The sequence below is a fragment of the Grampus griseus genome, assembly GCF_964374135.1.
Source record: "Grampus griseus genome assembly, chromosome: 5".
Classification (NCBI taxonomy): domain Eukaryota; kingdom Metazoa; phylum Chordata; class Mammalia; order Artiodactyla; family Delphinidae; genus Grampus; species Grampus griseus.
The window spans coordinates 73,096,561-73,112,324 of record NC_138998.1 but is presented as its reverse complement, the minus strand read 5'-3'; the positions used below and the strand labels follow the sequence as shown (position 1 = coordinate 73,112,324).

Below are 15,764 nucleotides of genomic sequence, written 5' to 3'. Positions count from 1 at the left end.
TATGTGTTTTTAAAAAATGTAACAATGTTTCCAATATTGTTTTATGAATATGACTGCAATACTGTATGTCATAAAAATTTTATAACAATTCATTCATTAGTGTATAGGCTAGGCTACCATGAAGCTGATTACACTAGGCTACCATAAAGCAATCATATTGCTGCTTCTTCATTATCAATGCATGAATCATTATATCTGTAAAAAAAATTTTTTCACATTATCTTTTCACTTTTGATATCTAGTATATACTAGTAATACATATACATAGAAACAAAATTTGCATTAATTGAGTGTTTATGTTATTGGTAAGGCTTCCAGTCAACAACAGATTATTAGTAGTTAAGTTTTGGGGGAGTCAAAAGTAATATGCGGATTTTCAACTACATGGGGGGTTGGCTACCCTAACCCCTACATTGTTCAAGAGTCAAGTATAGTTCCAACAGAGATCTATGTCCACATAGCTAAAAATATCTACTATCTGGTCCTTTACAGAAAATGTTTGCTGATCTCTGTTATAGATTAATACCCAAAACACTATCCAAAATGGGAAGTAAGAATAAAGTAGAAGTATCAATGACTTTAATGGTTTTGTGGGATTATATCCTTTTCTTTAGATTTTCCAATTCTGTATCCCAATGGATCCCTTTTATTTTGTACAGAAACAAGACTATAGGTCTTTATTTGCCATGTGACTTAATGTTGCACAAAAAACCTATCACATTTTTTATGAAAATAAATGCTGATCAAGCAACTAAGAAACCAACTCATAAAGATTAAAAAGCCCTGACAACATTAACAATCATAGGTATAGTCCTAATCGAATGATCTCCTTAGACTGTTTATCCCATTACTTACTCTTGTTAAGTCCATGCCCAGCTTGAGCTGTGATAAGAGATGTAGAATAACACTGCGTTGCTCTTCCACAGCTCCCAGGTCATCCTCCTTGTTGTCACAAGTATCCTGCACCTCATCATCTGCATTTATTTCTTCAGGTTCCTTGATGCAAAATAAAGCAAAAGTCTATTGTTACTAGTGCTTATTGAGAGAGTTGCATGGACATATATACACTACCAAATGTAAAATAGATAGCTAGTGGGAAGCAGCCGCATAGCACAGGCAGATCAGCTCGGTGCTTTGTGACCACCTGGAGGGGTGGGATAGGGAGGGTGGGAGGGAGACGCAAGAGGGAAGAGATATGGGAACATATGTATATGTATAACTGATTCACTTTGTTATAAAGCAGAAACTAACACACCATTGTAAAGCAATTATACTCCAATAATGATGTTAAAAAAAGAATAAAAGTATAAACATCAGATGAAGACATTTATATTGGGCCTAAATGAATCTGAGAACAGACAAAAATCTTTCTGAAAATACAACTTCCATCACTTGGCCATGGAACAGATTTCCTTCAATGAATCCATTATCACTGACATTGAACATATTGTGGTTTTGTCATAAATATCACACATAAAACACACAATATTTTGTGAAAACAGGATTTTTCAGAAAGAGTGAAAATGTCTCACCTGAAACTTAGGCTTTGCAGGCTTTGACTACCTGCCAGGGGACCCTACCACTACCTATATTTAAGATGTTTTGAGAATTAAATATTTGCCCTATTTCTAAGCTAACACTATAAAAGTAAAATTTTAAAGTGACTATACATGTCAAGTCTAACTTCTGTAATCTATATTTAGATATTCACGCATCCTTGGAGTTGTCAGGAAGAAACTTTGGGGATGAAGAGAATTCTAGGTGCAGGTACAGAAAACTTGTAGTTGTTTATGCAGTCTTAATGCCACAAAATGTTCTCTGCATAGTTCTTCAATCAATAAAACAACTCCTTGATAAACCAAAAATGTTTACTCTCATCTCAATATGGTCTTCGCTCCAAATAACTGGTTAAGAGAAACCTAATTTCTTATTTCTATTTAAGCAACAAATAAAAGTTTCAAATCCCAAGATTCTATAATCTTATCAGATGTCACTTTCTGGGCTTCCCTGGTGGCGCAGTGGTTGAGAGTCCACCTGCCGATGCAGGGGACGCGGGTTTGTGCCCCGGTCCGGGAGGATCCCACATGCCACGGAGCGGCTGGGCCCGTGAGCCATGGCCGCTGAGCCTGCGCGTCCGGAGCCTGCGCGTCCGAGCCTGTGCTCCGCGGCGGGAGAGGCCACAGCAGTGAGAGGCCCGCGTACCGCAAAAAAAAAAAAAAAAAAAGATGTCACTTTCCATGTTTATGTGGGGATGGTGTCCCATCTCTCTCAGTGGTACCTCTTTTCATTACCTTTGTGCAAGACAGACTTCATGAGTATATTATCTTTGGTATTGTATTAAATTTTAAGTTATGAGGATTTTAAAAAGAAAATGATTCTTCTAATGTCTCTGCCTTTAACTTTCTCTTCCCATAACCAAATCCTGTCAAACAAGAAGCCCATCTGTTCTATATAGCTAGGCAAAGAAAACCAATCCTAATCAGGTATAAAATCAAGAACTTAATGTTCTCAAAATATTAAAAACAAAGTACAAAACTTGGTGACACAGTTAAAGAATAATGGGTTTCTGGTTATTCTTTTGCCTTTGTTTTTCTCCTTTTTCTTCTCTCTCCTTCGAACAAAGAAATCTTTACTAGCTCAAATTCTGATAAATCAATTAATGGTCTAGTTCATTTCTTCAGAGACCAAACACAACAACTGTGTATATCAGAATTATTTCTGTTTTTATGACCTTGAAGAAAGATCCCAAAGGCAAGTTTTTCAATTCCCCTTTTCAATGGCTAGTAAGTCTGTCAGGAACTATTTCCTGTTTTCTACCCTAAGTCAGATGCACAATATAGTTTAAGTATACCAGTGAATGTTTACTCATTATGAAACGGGAAAACCTGATCATCCCTCTTTATATATATGAATTCCAAATATAACAATTTTTCATTTGAGAAATGTTGAGGGGAAAAAAACTAACAGATCTTAATTAAATAATGTTCTCCAACCTTCTGAAAGGTACCATTACATTTGAGGTCAGAACCTAGGACACAGATTAATAATGCAAATACAGCCTTAAATATTATTATACACAAAGTTATACACAAAGTTTACTTTGTGGTTTCCTCTAATGAAAATAATATTAAACTAACGAGATAAAATATAATCTGGTATGGGGATGTATGTATATGTATAGCTGATTCACTTTGTTAAAAAGCAGAAACTAACACACCATTGTAAAGCAATTATACTCCAATAAAGATGTTAAAAAAAAATCTGGTAGAAAAACTGAAAGAATACAGTTTTTGTTGTTTTTATAAAAATAGTCAAACCACTTACTAAAATAGAAAAAAAAGGAATTCTATTCACGATTAAATACTGATTCTAAAGCATGATGTGAATGGAAGAATTTGGAAGCTCTCTTTTCTTTTTGAAATGGCCCTCCTTAGAGATTGTCATACCTTTCTTAAAGAAAAGCTTAAGGTTAGGGCTTCCCTGGTGGCGCAGTGGTTAAGAATCTGCCTGCTAATGCAGGGGACATGGGTTCAAGCCCTGGTCTGGGAGGATCTCACATGCCGCGGAGCAACTAGGCCCATGAGCCACAACTACTGAGCCTGCGCGTCTGGAGCCTGTGCTCCGCAACAAGAGAGGCCGCGATAGTGACAGGCCCGTGCCCCACGATGAAGAGTGGCCCCCACATGCTACAACTAGAGAAAGCCCTCACACAGAAACGAAGACCCAACACAGCAGAAATTAAGTAATTAATTAATAAACTCCTACCCCCAACATCATCTTAAAAAAAAAAATCTGGCAGAAAAACTAAAAGAATAGTTTTTGTTGTTTTTATAAAAATAGTCAAACCACTTACTAAAATAGAAAAAAAAGGAATTCTATTCACGATTAAATACTGATTCTAAAGCATGATGTGAACGGAAGAATTTGGAAGCTCTCTTTTCTTTTTGAAATGGCCCTTCTTAGAGATTGTCATGCCTTTCTTAAAGAAAAGCTTAATAAGGTAGGGCTTCCCTGGTGGCGCAGTGGTTAAGAATCTGCCTGCCAATGCAGGGGACACAGGTTCGAGCCCTGATCTGGGAAGATCCCACATGCCGCAAAGCAACTAAGCCCGTGTGCCACAACTACTGAGCCTGCGCTCTAGAGCCCGTGAGCCACAACTACTGAGCCCACGTGCCACAACTACTGAAGCCCGCTCCTAGAGCCTGTGCTCCGCAACAAAAGAAGACACCGCAATGAGAAGCCTGCGCACCACAACAAAGAGTAGCCCCCGCTCACCACGACTATAGAAAGCCCATGTGCAGCAATGAAGACCCAATGCAGCCAAAAATAAATAAAATATAAAATAAAATAAGGAAAGCTTAAGGTTAAAAAAAAAGCATTACAAAAATTCAAATAAACATGCTCAAACATATAAAATCCCTAAAAACCCAGAATGGTTAGCAAATACAGTGGCAAGGCCTGTTGAATTTCTAGGAATTCATACTATTTGGAGATTGCATGGCAGAGGGAAACCCCAATATTCTGCAAAACTCATACTAATCCCATTTTTTTGTCTTCCTGATTTCTGACTTGGACACTAAGGAACTGTGAGCTTCATTCTGGCCTCACTGAGGTTTACCTCCTCTATCACTTGACAGCAAAATTTCCACTACTGTAATGTACGTTTCGAGCTTGCATTGACACTCATATTCCAAAGAAGGCATATGTGAAATTTTTGAAAAATTCAGGTCTTTTCTGGTATGCTTGAGTGGAGTCTAATGTCTTTTGTAATTTAAAAAATAAAAAAATCTATGCACTTATTTTTTTCTATTTGCACTAGGTCATATACTTGGTCTACTCAACATTTCAAAAGATTTGGAAATTCAACGATCTTCTCCTCCCCACCTCTGTGCCCCATCTCTAACATATGCCTCTATCCTGACCTCCAACATGCTTTGTACTCTCATTTAGAAGTATGAAAATGTTGGAGTGTATGACCTATAGTTTATAACTTTTCACTTGTAAATTACATCTCTAGTCCTGATCTCTCTCCAAAGCTTTGGTTACATCATTTCCAGTTGCTTTTCATATATATTAACAATCATATGTCCTCTTCTCAAATAAAATTCAACATGTTCATAAACCATACTAAACCTTTTCTTGCAAAAAGCTCTTTCTTCCTAATTTTGCTAGCTTTGCGAATGGCACCACAATTTTAATCATTTAGTCTCAAAAACTTGGAGTCATCTTTGATCCAACCCTATATCCAGTCAATCACAAGCTCAATTGATTTTTCGTTTGAAATGCACATTACCTATTCATTTGTCTTCATTTCTACTTCCATAGCTTTCTATCCACACTTTAATTCCAAGTCATATCTATAACAATCTTTTTAAACATATCGCATCCCTCTCCATGCTCATGATCTCATTATGTATCACATTAAGACTAAATTCTTCTGCATGGGTTTTATGTTCCTTGGGGGCACAGTTTACACTGTATTCTATGGAGCAGTGCTCAGGGGATTATCATTCCACATAGCATGCAACATGAATGGTCATTTGGATTTGTAAAATCCAACAACCCTGGGGTCATTTTCCATAAACCCGGTACTCTGCTGAATTTATTTTATCTAAATAACAATCTTATAAGGTATTACTACCCCTGCTTTACAGATGAGGAAGCTAAGCATGGTTAATCAATTGGCCCACATGTTAGTAAATGACAGGACCTGGGTTCAAAATCATCAGGCAAGCCTTTTCTGCAATAAGTACACACGCCTTAGTATCCCTGCTTGTGTTACTCCCCCATCTTGAGATTCCCTTACTACTATTCTTCTCTTCAAACCTTGTCTCCTTTCAAAGCCCAGTTTCAATTCCACTTTCTCTCCAAAGCATTCCTCATCCACTCTACTCATATACCTCTCTTCTTTCCCTGAATGCCCACATCCCAAGAATCTAAGTGATATCTATTAAGATGAAAAAAAATAAAAAATACTGCTTTATGTTATCATCTCATTGTTTCAGTATATATGTGTTGTGACTCTAAATAGATTTTAAGTCTCTTCAGTGAAAGAACTGTCTTCTATTTTTGTGTCTCCTCTAATTCTTAATGTTGGACTTGTCACATATTAGCTAACTTAATGAATACTTACTAACTTCTTGACTCCACAGATGAATTAGTCAAAAAGCTATAGGAAAAAAAGGATTTTTTTTCTTTCTTCTCCCCCACCCACCCTACTGCTACTGCCTGCCTCACTGAGTCAAGACCTTTGCCAGCTTTGGAAGTCCCTGTGTCATATGTTTCTCTTAAGAAGTAATTTGCTGTTATAAAAATAACCATAAACCGTGCATTACTCTTGACTCAGTAATTCTAGTTGGGAATATAACCTAAAGAAATAATCCAAATAAAGGGGAGAAAAAAAAAATAAAGCAGTAGACAAAATGATAGAGCATTATTTATAAGAACAAAAAATAACAAACAACCTAGACATTCAATAGCCTACTTCAACCTAAAAACTTTTATTATATAGGCCAGAATAACATATAAGAATACCTATGAGAAGTAGCAAGTAAAAAGAGCTTAAAACAAAACTATCTATGTAATTATGATAACCATAAATATAACAGATGTAAACTCAAAAGGCAAAAAACCAGTATGATTTGTTACAGTGGTGGAACTATGAATAGAAGAAAACACTGTTTAGCTTCTGAGAAATGTGGACTTAATATTACTTTATAAAAATATTAAACCCTAAGACTGTGTGCTATTTTAAGTAGACTAACACTTTTAAAAATTGGTTTGGTAAAGTGCTTACTATCAACAAAACCTTAATGTTAAACTTTTAAACTTATGAACTTAATAGTAAACACCTAGTAAATAATGTTAAATTAAGAAATGTAAGAGATAAATATCATGCGAATAATTTTCTATTAGAAAAGCGATTTTCCAGAAAAAGAAAAACATGCAAATTTCATTTTTTAAATACATTTATATGAAGCAAAAGTAAACTAAAACTAAAAAGGCCACATAATTTAACCTGGAAAACTATGTACAAGTTTTACACAATAGACCCCTTCCAAAGCCAGTGCAGTTTAAAGTAGAACAACGTCTAGAGTATGCTCTCATTATGTTGATTTACATGTCCTGACAATGAAAAGATGCTTTTCAGTGATTTCTAATTTTTACTCCAAAACTCTATGTTCATATTACCTTACCCTTGCTAATAGTCCAGATTCTGCAACGCACTGCTCTTCTGGGACTGCCACTGGTTTACTCTGCTCAGTTGCAAAGGGCTGGTCAGCTCCATTTTTATAGTGGTTTGATAAAGGTATCTTTGGTTCTAACCACTCGATTGTCGTTCCTGATGAAGTAAGAGAAAACTTTCGCTGAAACTTGCTCATAATCTGGAAAGTTCAGCAAATGTGGATTTTATTAAACAATTTTCTTTTGAGCCTACAAGACTAAAAGCAATTCAACCTGTTAAGAGACTCTGCAAGACAGTGACTTGTAGCTCATTAGCATGAGCATCACGATTGGGTATTTCACAACACAGCAACCTGCAACTTGAAATCAGATACCATTTAAATGAATCAACCCTGAATAGGACTAAACTCACTTCTTATGCAAATCTATGAATCATAAAGTGTATTCCTACCCTAACAGTTGATTTGCTGGCCTTTCTGCATGAACCCTGTCCCTCTAGTATGACTACGCAGTTAGGCTAAAGGAAGTCACAATTACAGGAGGAACCTGGGACTGTGAAACAATAAAATCTGCTTCAATTTGGGGTTGAACCTTACTCTCAGTAGCAATTTTCTAACTAATCAAGATCTTGATCTAATTTAAGAATTGCAAATACATGCCCATTATGTTTTTTCCAATCATATAAAAAAGCTCCATATACTTTTAAACTGAAAGGCTCTCCTACTGAATAAATAATAGCTGACCTAGTGAAAGATAGTGGTCACATTTAGAGACCTGTCATCTTCTCAATTAATGACTCAATGTCTCTTATTACCCTCAACTAGTTTAACAAAGTGGATTCTATGCCTAATCAATAATGGAAAATGTTCCATTTGATTTCAGAGGCTGATCTAGGTTTCACAGGAAACTTGGTTATATAGTGCTACATTAAGGGATGCTCAGACTACCACAGCAGAAATTAAAAGAAGTATGGAATTTACTTAGTCTATAACAAAATCCCAGACTTGAGTAGAGGAATTAATTACAAAGTACCTATCAGGCTACCACAGCATCTTGCCTTGCCACTCAGTTCAGTTTCACTTGGCACTGGCGGGGGGATTCATAATTAGGGGAATGCCCTCATGGGGTCTCTTTCAAAATTCCAAAGAAATGAAACCACTTTGTTCCTACCTTGAAATGTTTTTTTTTTTTTTTTTTGCAGTATGCGGGCCTCTCACTGCTGTGGCCTCTCCCATTGCAGAGCATAGGCTCCGGACGCACAGGCTCAGTGGCCATGGCTCACGGGCCCAGCCGCTCCGCGGCACGTGGGATCCTCCCAGACCGGGGCACGAACCCGTGTCCCCTGCATCGGCAGGCGGACTCTCAACCACTACGCCACCAGGGAAGCCCGAAATGTTTATTTTTAATATCAATATCTAGATTTCCTTACTTCTCGAAATAAAATGCACACAAACACCAGACTTAAGAGATCTGTTTTAAGAGATCACTCAACTGATAAACCATAACAAAACTCTTAATCAAACCAATCATTTGGTCTCAGGACCCTTCTACATCAATAATCACTGCTGTGCTTTTGTATAATACACATTAAGACCTCATGGGACTAAACACTAATTTTTATTCAGATTTCACTGCTTGGATCATTTCAAAATTTGAGTGGGAAGGTAATTCAGTTTTTTTTCTTCACAGTTTTATCTTCATTCTCAACTGACAAGAATAAATTTCTACCTACTTAATTTGGAAAATATGACAATTTATGGTGAGAAATACCAGTATTAGTTAATTCTCTCAAATACCCATAAATCTGTGCTCCAAAAAATAGTGATATGGGAGAATACCTTTTACTTCAAACACTTCTATAAAGTTTACAGTGTGTTTCGCATTTTTAATTAAAAAAATACAAATTTATATTGGGCATGCTTCATTAATCACAAAGCAATCATTTAAAAAATAAGACTATTAATTTAAACTACACAAATGAAATTCTAAGAATTTTAAAAATTACACAGTATTTAATTAATCAAGTATTTATTTATTTTTTTAACTGAAGTATAGTTGATTTACAATATTATATTAGTTTCAGGTGTACAGCATAGTGATTCAGTATTTTTATAGCTTATACTCCATTAAGAGTCATTATAAGATAATGGCTATAATTCCCTGTGCTATACAATATATCCTTGTTGGTTATCTATTTTACAAACACCTACCTTCAAACAACTATGAGGTAAAACAAAAATTAAAAAGAAAGAAAGAAAAGCCTGGTGGGGAATGTACTAATATATTCACGGGGGCAACTTCTGCTTGGTAAGATAACATATGATTTTTCTTTCAATTGCATGGTAGTTTCTAAATTTTTTATAATGAGTGCTTTATAACAGGAGAAAATTTATATTAGACTGCTTAGAATTCCTCTAAGACAACAGTCCATGCTCACAATGCACAATTTAGGCTTTTCTATCTCTTTGGAATGCCCTCTCCCCTACCTCCCACTCCTGAACTAATTGGTTTTCTTAGCTTTTCTGTGCCTTTCCCAGACTTTTTTCCTACCAGAAGTGTTAGTCCATTCACATGTTCTCCCACAGTACTTTGTTCCCATTGTAAGTGGCACTTTACATATTATAGTTAACTATTTACATGTTTCTTCCCCAAGTGGACCATGACTTCCTTAAGTGGAACATACATAACTTATTGGCCTCTGTAATACTGCCCTGACCTATATCTACAACTGCCATTAGCTTGTTATTATTAGCTTGAAATATTGAATTTAGGCACACATGAGGATGGGATTCATACCCTATCCATATCAAGATCTGACTTGGTAAACTTTTTCCTGCACAAAGTCTCAACATCTTCCTCAAATATCTTTCTTCCACAAGCAAGGGGAGTTCCTTGGATAAGAAAACAATGAGTATTGGGAAATACTAAGTTACTACTATTAATACAATGTGATGGGAGTGGGGGAGTTGGGGAGATGTTGTTAAAAGGGTACAAACCTGCAACTAGAAGATGAATAAGTCCTGGAGATCTAATGCACAGCACAGAGAATGTAGTCAACAATATTATATTAAATATTTCAAAGCTGCTAAGAGACTAGATCCTAAATGTTCTCACTACAAAAATGACAGGAAATTCCCTGGTGGTCCAGTGGTTAGAACTTGGCACTTTTACTGCCCAGCCCTGGGAAACTAAGGTCCCGCAAGCTTCACAACATGGCCAAGGAAAAAAAGGAAGAAATAAATAACAATTATGCGATGTGACTGAGGCATTAGCTAACACTTTGGTGGTACACAAATATATAAATGTATTAAATCAACATTTTGGGGTTTTTTTGTTTGTTTGTTTTTGCGGTACGTGGGCCTCTCACTGTTGTGTTCTCTCCCTTTGCGGAGCACAGGCTCCGGACGCGCAGGCCCAGCGGCCATGGCTCATCAGACCAGCCGCTCTGCGGCATGTGGGATCCTCCCGGACCGGGGCACGAACCCGTGTCCCCTGCATCGGCAGGCGGACCCTCAACCACTGTGCCACCAGGGAAGCCCTAAATCAACATTTTAAACTTACACAATGTTATATGTCAATTATATCTCAATTTTTTAAATGATGAGCTTATTCATCTCATTTAATAGAAAAACTCATTTTTTGTTATTCCATGCAATAACATTCTTTTCCCCAGTAAATTAATTTCAACAAATAGGTGCTCTCAAATACTAGATGTACATCTTATTTTTCAAACTGAAAGGTAACTGATAGACTTTATTTTTAAAAATTATTTATTTATTTTTGGCTGCGTTGGGTCTTCGTTGCTGTGCGCAGGCTTCTCACTGCGGTGGTTTCTCTTGTTGCAGAGCGTGGGCTCTAGGCGTGTGGGCTTCAGTAGTTGTGTCTCACAGGCTCTAGAGCGCAGGCTCAGTAGCTGTGGCACACGTGCTTAGCTGCTCTGCGGCATGTGGGATCTTCCTGGACCAGGGCTTGAACCCGTGTCCCCTGCATTGGCAGGTGGATTCTTAACCACTGTGCCACCAGGGAAGTTCTAGACTTTAATATATATATATCTCAATATGGAAATAATGAATAGTGGACTAAAGCAAAACTCAAGGAATCATTCCAACGTTTCTACTTTGATCGTCGAGAGAGAGTGATGCCACCAACTTTAACAGAAATATAGAAGACGTGAGTTTTGAGTTCAGTTTTTGACATGTTGAGTTTGAGGTTTCTAAAGGGATATGTAATTATATGAGACCTAAAATGGTTTTAGATTTGAAAAAGGACACAGTTAAAAAGACTTTGTATAACATTAGTGATAATTAAAAACCCAAGAGGCTTGCTGGTTTTCTATTCGTTTCGTTTTGATTAAGATTTTCTGGAGTAGAATTACAAAGGATACAGTTGGTCCTTTCCATGTTTTGACCTGCAATGTTAAGTCCTACCTTTAAGCAATAACTTACCTGAAGGCAATGAGCCCTTCTGATGTGATGCATGCTGCAACTGGAGAATATGAAAGCAGTCGTTTAAGCAGTTCATAGTTGCCATGGAAGTAGCCTTGAGCATTAAGAGATCCTGGTCCAAGGAACTAAGATGGCCAGAAGCAGGAAGGCATTCAATTCCTCTAATTAAGTCTCTTTGTTGTCCTTCCGCATGAGACATCATCTAAGGAAAACAACAATTCTGTGTGTCCCACTCAATTTCTGTGTAACATGTATACATACAGTTGCCATTTTAATAACAATATTCTGTATAACATGTAAACATACAGTTGCCATTTTTAGGGCATATTACGCCTAGAAATCTATTTTCAATTTGTTTGGCTATTCTCAATAAGCATTTAATAGTGCTTCTCAAAAGACGGTAACTTTTGTTGGCAGCTACACTTTTTCTTTGGCAGAAACAAAGATCAAAAGACTTCCACCTTTATATAAATTTCTTTAAGAGTATACATTTATATAAGTCATCAGAAAGAACATTCCAGATCATTTTTCATAGCAGCATTAGATATTTCACTCCAAAGTAAAAATAATTCCCAGTCTGGGCTCTCAACCACTTTATTCACAGCACATCTGGACAGGCTCAATTTGAACCTACAGTGAAATCATGATAGTTTACATGCTTCTGCTTTCCCAGTCTAACTTTCTGGTCCCATTAGGTTGATTTTAAGCAAATACTGGATATAAGCTTTTCAAGTTAAAAGAGTTCAATACGCTTTTTGATTAGGAGGCCTATCTATACAGTTCCTAACAGAGTCAGTGGAATAACAACGACGATGAGCAACCCAATTTTTAAAAATGAAAATTGAATTTAGGGGCTTCCCTGGTGGTCCAGTGGTTACGATTCCATGCTTCCACTGCAGGGGGTTCAGGTTTGATCCCTGGTGGGGGAACTAAGATCCCGCATGCTGCCACATGGTGCGGCAAAACAAACAAACAAAACCCCGGAATTTATTATGCTTAATTATTTTCAATTGTGAGCAGAAGGTTCTCAGATTGTCCACCCTTTGGAAATTGTTTTAACTCACAAAGAAACTCAATAGTGGAGAGACTCCTTTAGATTTCAGAGACTCTGTTCCAGACAATTTTTAATACAGTTCATTGGAGGGCTAGTGAAAGAGAGATGTGAAATGATCCTACCAAGAATATTAAGTGTGTCATACATGAAACAGCCCCTGAAAACACATGCGTAATACTGGATCAAACAGTCACCCTTACCAGAAAAAAGGGTTGTTAAATGAAAAGTGTGGGTATGAAGGTATCTATACAGATCTTCCTCCACTTACAATGGCGTTACACCCCAATAAACCCATTATTAAGTTGAAAATATTGTAAGTTGAAAATATCTTAAGTCAAAAATACATTTAATACACTTAACCTACAGAACATCATAGCTTAGCCTCGCCTAGCCTACCTTAAGTATGCTCAGAACTTTTACATTAGTCTACAGTTGGGCAAAATCATCTAACATAAAGCCTATTTTATAATAAAGTCTTCAATATCTCATTTAATTTATTGACTATTGTGCTGAAAGTGAAAAACGAATGGCTGTATGGGTACAGGAAGGTTACAAGTGTATTAGTTATTTACCCTCATGATCACGTGGCTGATGGAGAGCTGTGGCTTGCTGCCTAGCATCAGGAGACAATATCGTACCACACATCACTAGCCCAAGAAAAGATCAAAATTCAAAGACCGGTTTCTACTGAATGTGTATCACTTTCACACCACTGTAAAGTCAAAAAATCGTACGTTGAACTGTGGTAAGTTGGGGACTGTTTGTGTGTGTGTAAATGTTTTTGTATATAAATGCTAGGACTAACTCCCAATAATCCAAAATTATGAATAAGTACAAACACTTTGGAAAACAGTTTGGTGATATCTACTAGAGTTAAATATATAGAGCTAAATAAATATAATCCATGATCCAACATTCTTAGTTACATAACCAACAGATATGTATGTATATATGTTCATCAACTCAAATGTCTATCAACACTGGAACGAATTAAAAATATTAAAGTATATCCATATAATAAATACCGTGCAGCAGTGAAAAGAAAGGAACTGCTACACTCAATACGTAAGTAAATCTCCAACATATGCTGACTAAAAAGAAGTCATACCCAAAGGAGCACATACTTTTTTTTTTCCATCTTTTTTTCATCTTTATTTTTCATCTTCATCATTTATTGGAGTACAATTGCCTTACAATGGTGTGCTAGTTTCTGCTTTATAACAAAGTGAATCAGCTATACATATACACATGTTCCCATATCTCTTCCCTCTTGCATCTCCCTCCCTCCCACCCTCCCCATCCCACCCCTCCAGGCGGTCACAAAGCACCGAGCTGATCTCCCTGTGCCATGAGGAGCACATACTTTTTGATTCCAGTTTTAGAAATTACAAAAACGGGCAAAATAAATCTATGGTATTAGAAGTCAGGATAGTGAGGAGGATGTAATGATGGAGAGGCATGAGAGGGTCTTCTAGGGTGTTGGTAATATTTAATTTTTTGATCCAGGAGGTAGTTACATGAAAATTACAAGATGCACACTTGTGTGTCAGGTTCTTTTATACATGGATACATACTTAGAAGGTTAATTAAGAACTGGGATGAAGATCAAGGGAAGGGGGTCAAACAGATCCATTAGGTTTACCTCTGGTCTAATGAAAAGAACTTCTATGGCTAATTAAACAGAGCAGAGGGGCTTCCCTGGTGGCGCAGTGGTTGAGAGTCCGCCTGCCGATGCAGGGGACACGGGTTCGTGCCCCAGTCCGGGAAGATCCCACACGCCGCGGAGCGGCTGGGCCCGTGAGCCATGGCCGCTGAGCCTGCGCATCCGGAGCCTGTGCTCTGCAGCGGGAGAGGCCACAGCAGTGAGAGGCCCGCGTACCGCCAAAAAAAAAAAAAAAAAAAAACAGAGCAGAAAGCCAGATAAGAAACTGTAGACAAAATTCTATAATTAGTTGAGGCATAAGCTCCAAATTTCTAGAGACAGTCCTGGTTTATGCTTAGAGTCCGCTGTAATTATATCTAAACCTGTTGCAGTTTGAAGACCAAATTACATACTTACCCTATTTCTTCATTCTAAAAGAACTTCTTGGTATGTAATTAGAAATGGGAAGCTTGTATTATGCCTCTTTTGTATTTCTCATTGGTCTAGGGGTCTTTAATATAATTGCTCTTCCCCTCTGCTTCTAGCAATGTTATAAGCAAATACTAACTTTTACACTTGTCAGATTTCTTAAACAAGTCACAGTAAGAGCTAGTATTGCTGAGGGAAAAAAATACTGCTCAACTATATCTGAAACCAAACTGAATTTATTACTTTCCAGGCAAGGAAGAACTGTTCTTCCAGAACAAATCAAAGAGCTAATCTTATACAGGTTTTTTGGGGAATTACAACATTCAAGGATGGGTTGACTTTAAAAACAAAAGTAACAGAGTGGAGGAAGTATGGCCTTTAGGGATTAACATTTAGAAGTAAGTATACTAAAACAGGGCTGTTAATGACTGAATTGAGCTGGTTAAACAGGCTCCATGTTACTTGCTAAGAGCTTCAATCTAGAGCCAAACAAGAGGCTGTTTTTTGCTTTCTTTCTTTTTTTAAAATTATTTATTTATTTTTGGCTGTGTTCGGTCCTTGTTGCTGCGTGTGGGCTTTCTCTAGTTGTGGTGAGTGGGGGCTACTCTTCATTGCAGTGTGTGGGCTTCTCATTGCGGTGGCTTCTCTTGTTGTGGAGCACAGGCTCTAGGCGTGTGGGCATCAGTAGTTGTGGCACGCGGGCTCAGTAGCTGTGGTGCACAGGCTTAGCTGCTCTGCAGCATGTAGGATCTTCCCAGACTAGGGATTGAACCCGTGTCCCCTGCATTGGTAGGCAGATTCTTTTTTTTTTTTTTTTTTTTGCGGTACATGGGCCTCTCACTGTTGTGGCCTCTCCCATTGCGGAGCACAGGCTCCAGACCTGCAGGCTCAGCAGCCATGGCTCACGGGCCTAGCCGCTCCGCAGCATGTGCGATCTTCCCAGACCGGGGCATGAACCTGTGTCCCCTGCATCGGCAGGCGGACTCTCAACCACTGCACCAACAGGGAA

The 15,764-nt window shown here is 37.6% G+C and overlaps 1 protein-coding gene across 1 annotated transcript in view; it reads right to left on the bottom strand.

The window, feature by feature from the left end:
- Positions 1-15,764, bottom strand: part of OSBPL11 (oxysterol binding protein like 11) — a 99,945-nt gene that overhangs the window by 43,006 nt on the left and 41,175 nt on the right. The window contains exons 6-8 of the mRNA XM_082655389.1: positions 11,631-11,832; positions 7,197-7,342; positions 856-996 (exon numbers count right to left, since the gene is read on the bottom strand). Of these exons, the coding sequence (XP_082511515.1) occupies positions 856-996; positions 7,197-7,342; positions 11,631-11,832 (489 nt within the window). The remainder of the gene's footprint in view (positions 1-855; positions 997-7,196; positions 7,343-11,630; positions 11,833-15,764) is intronic.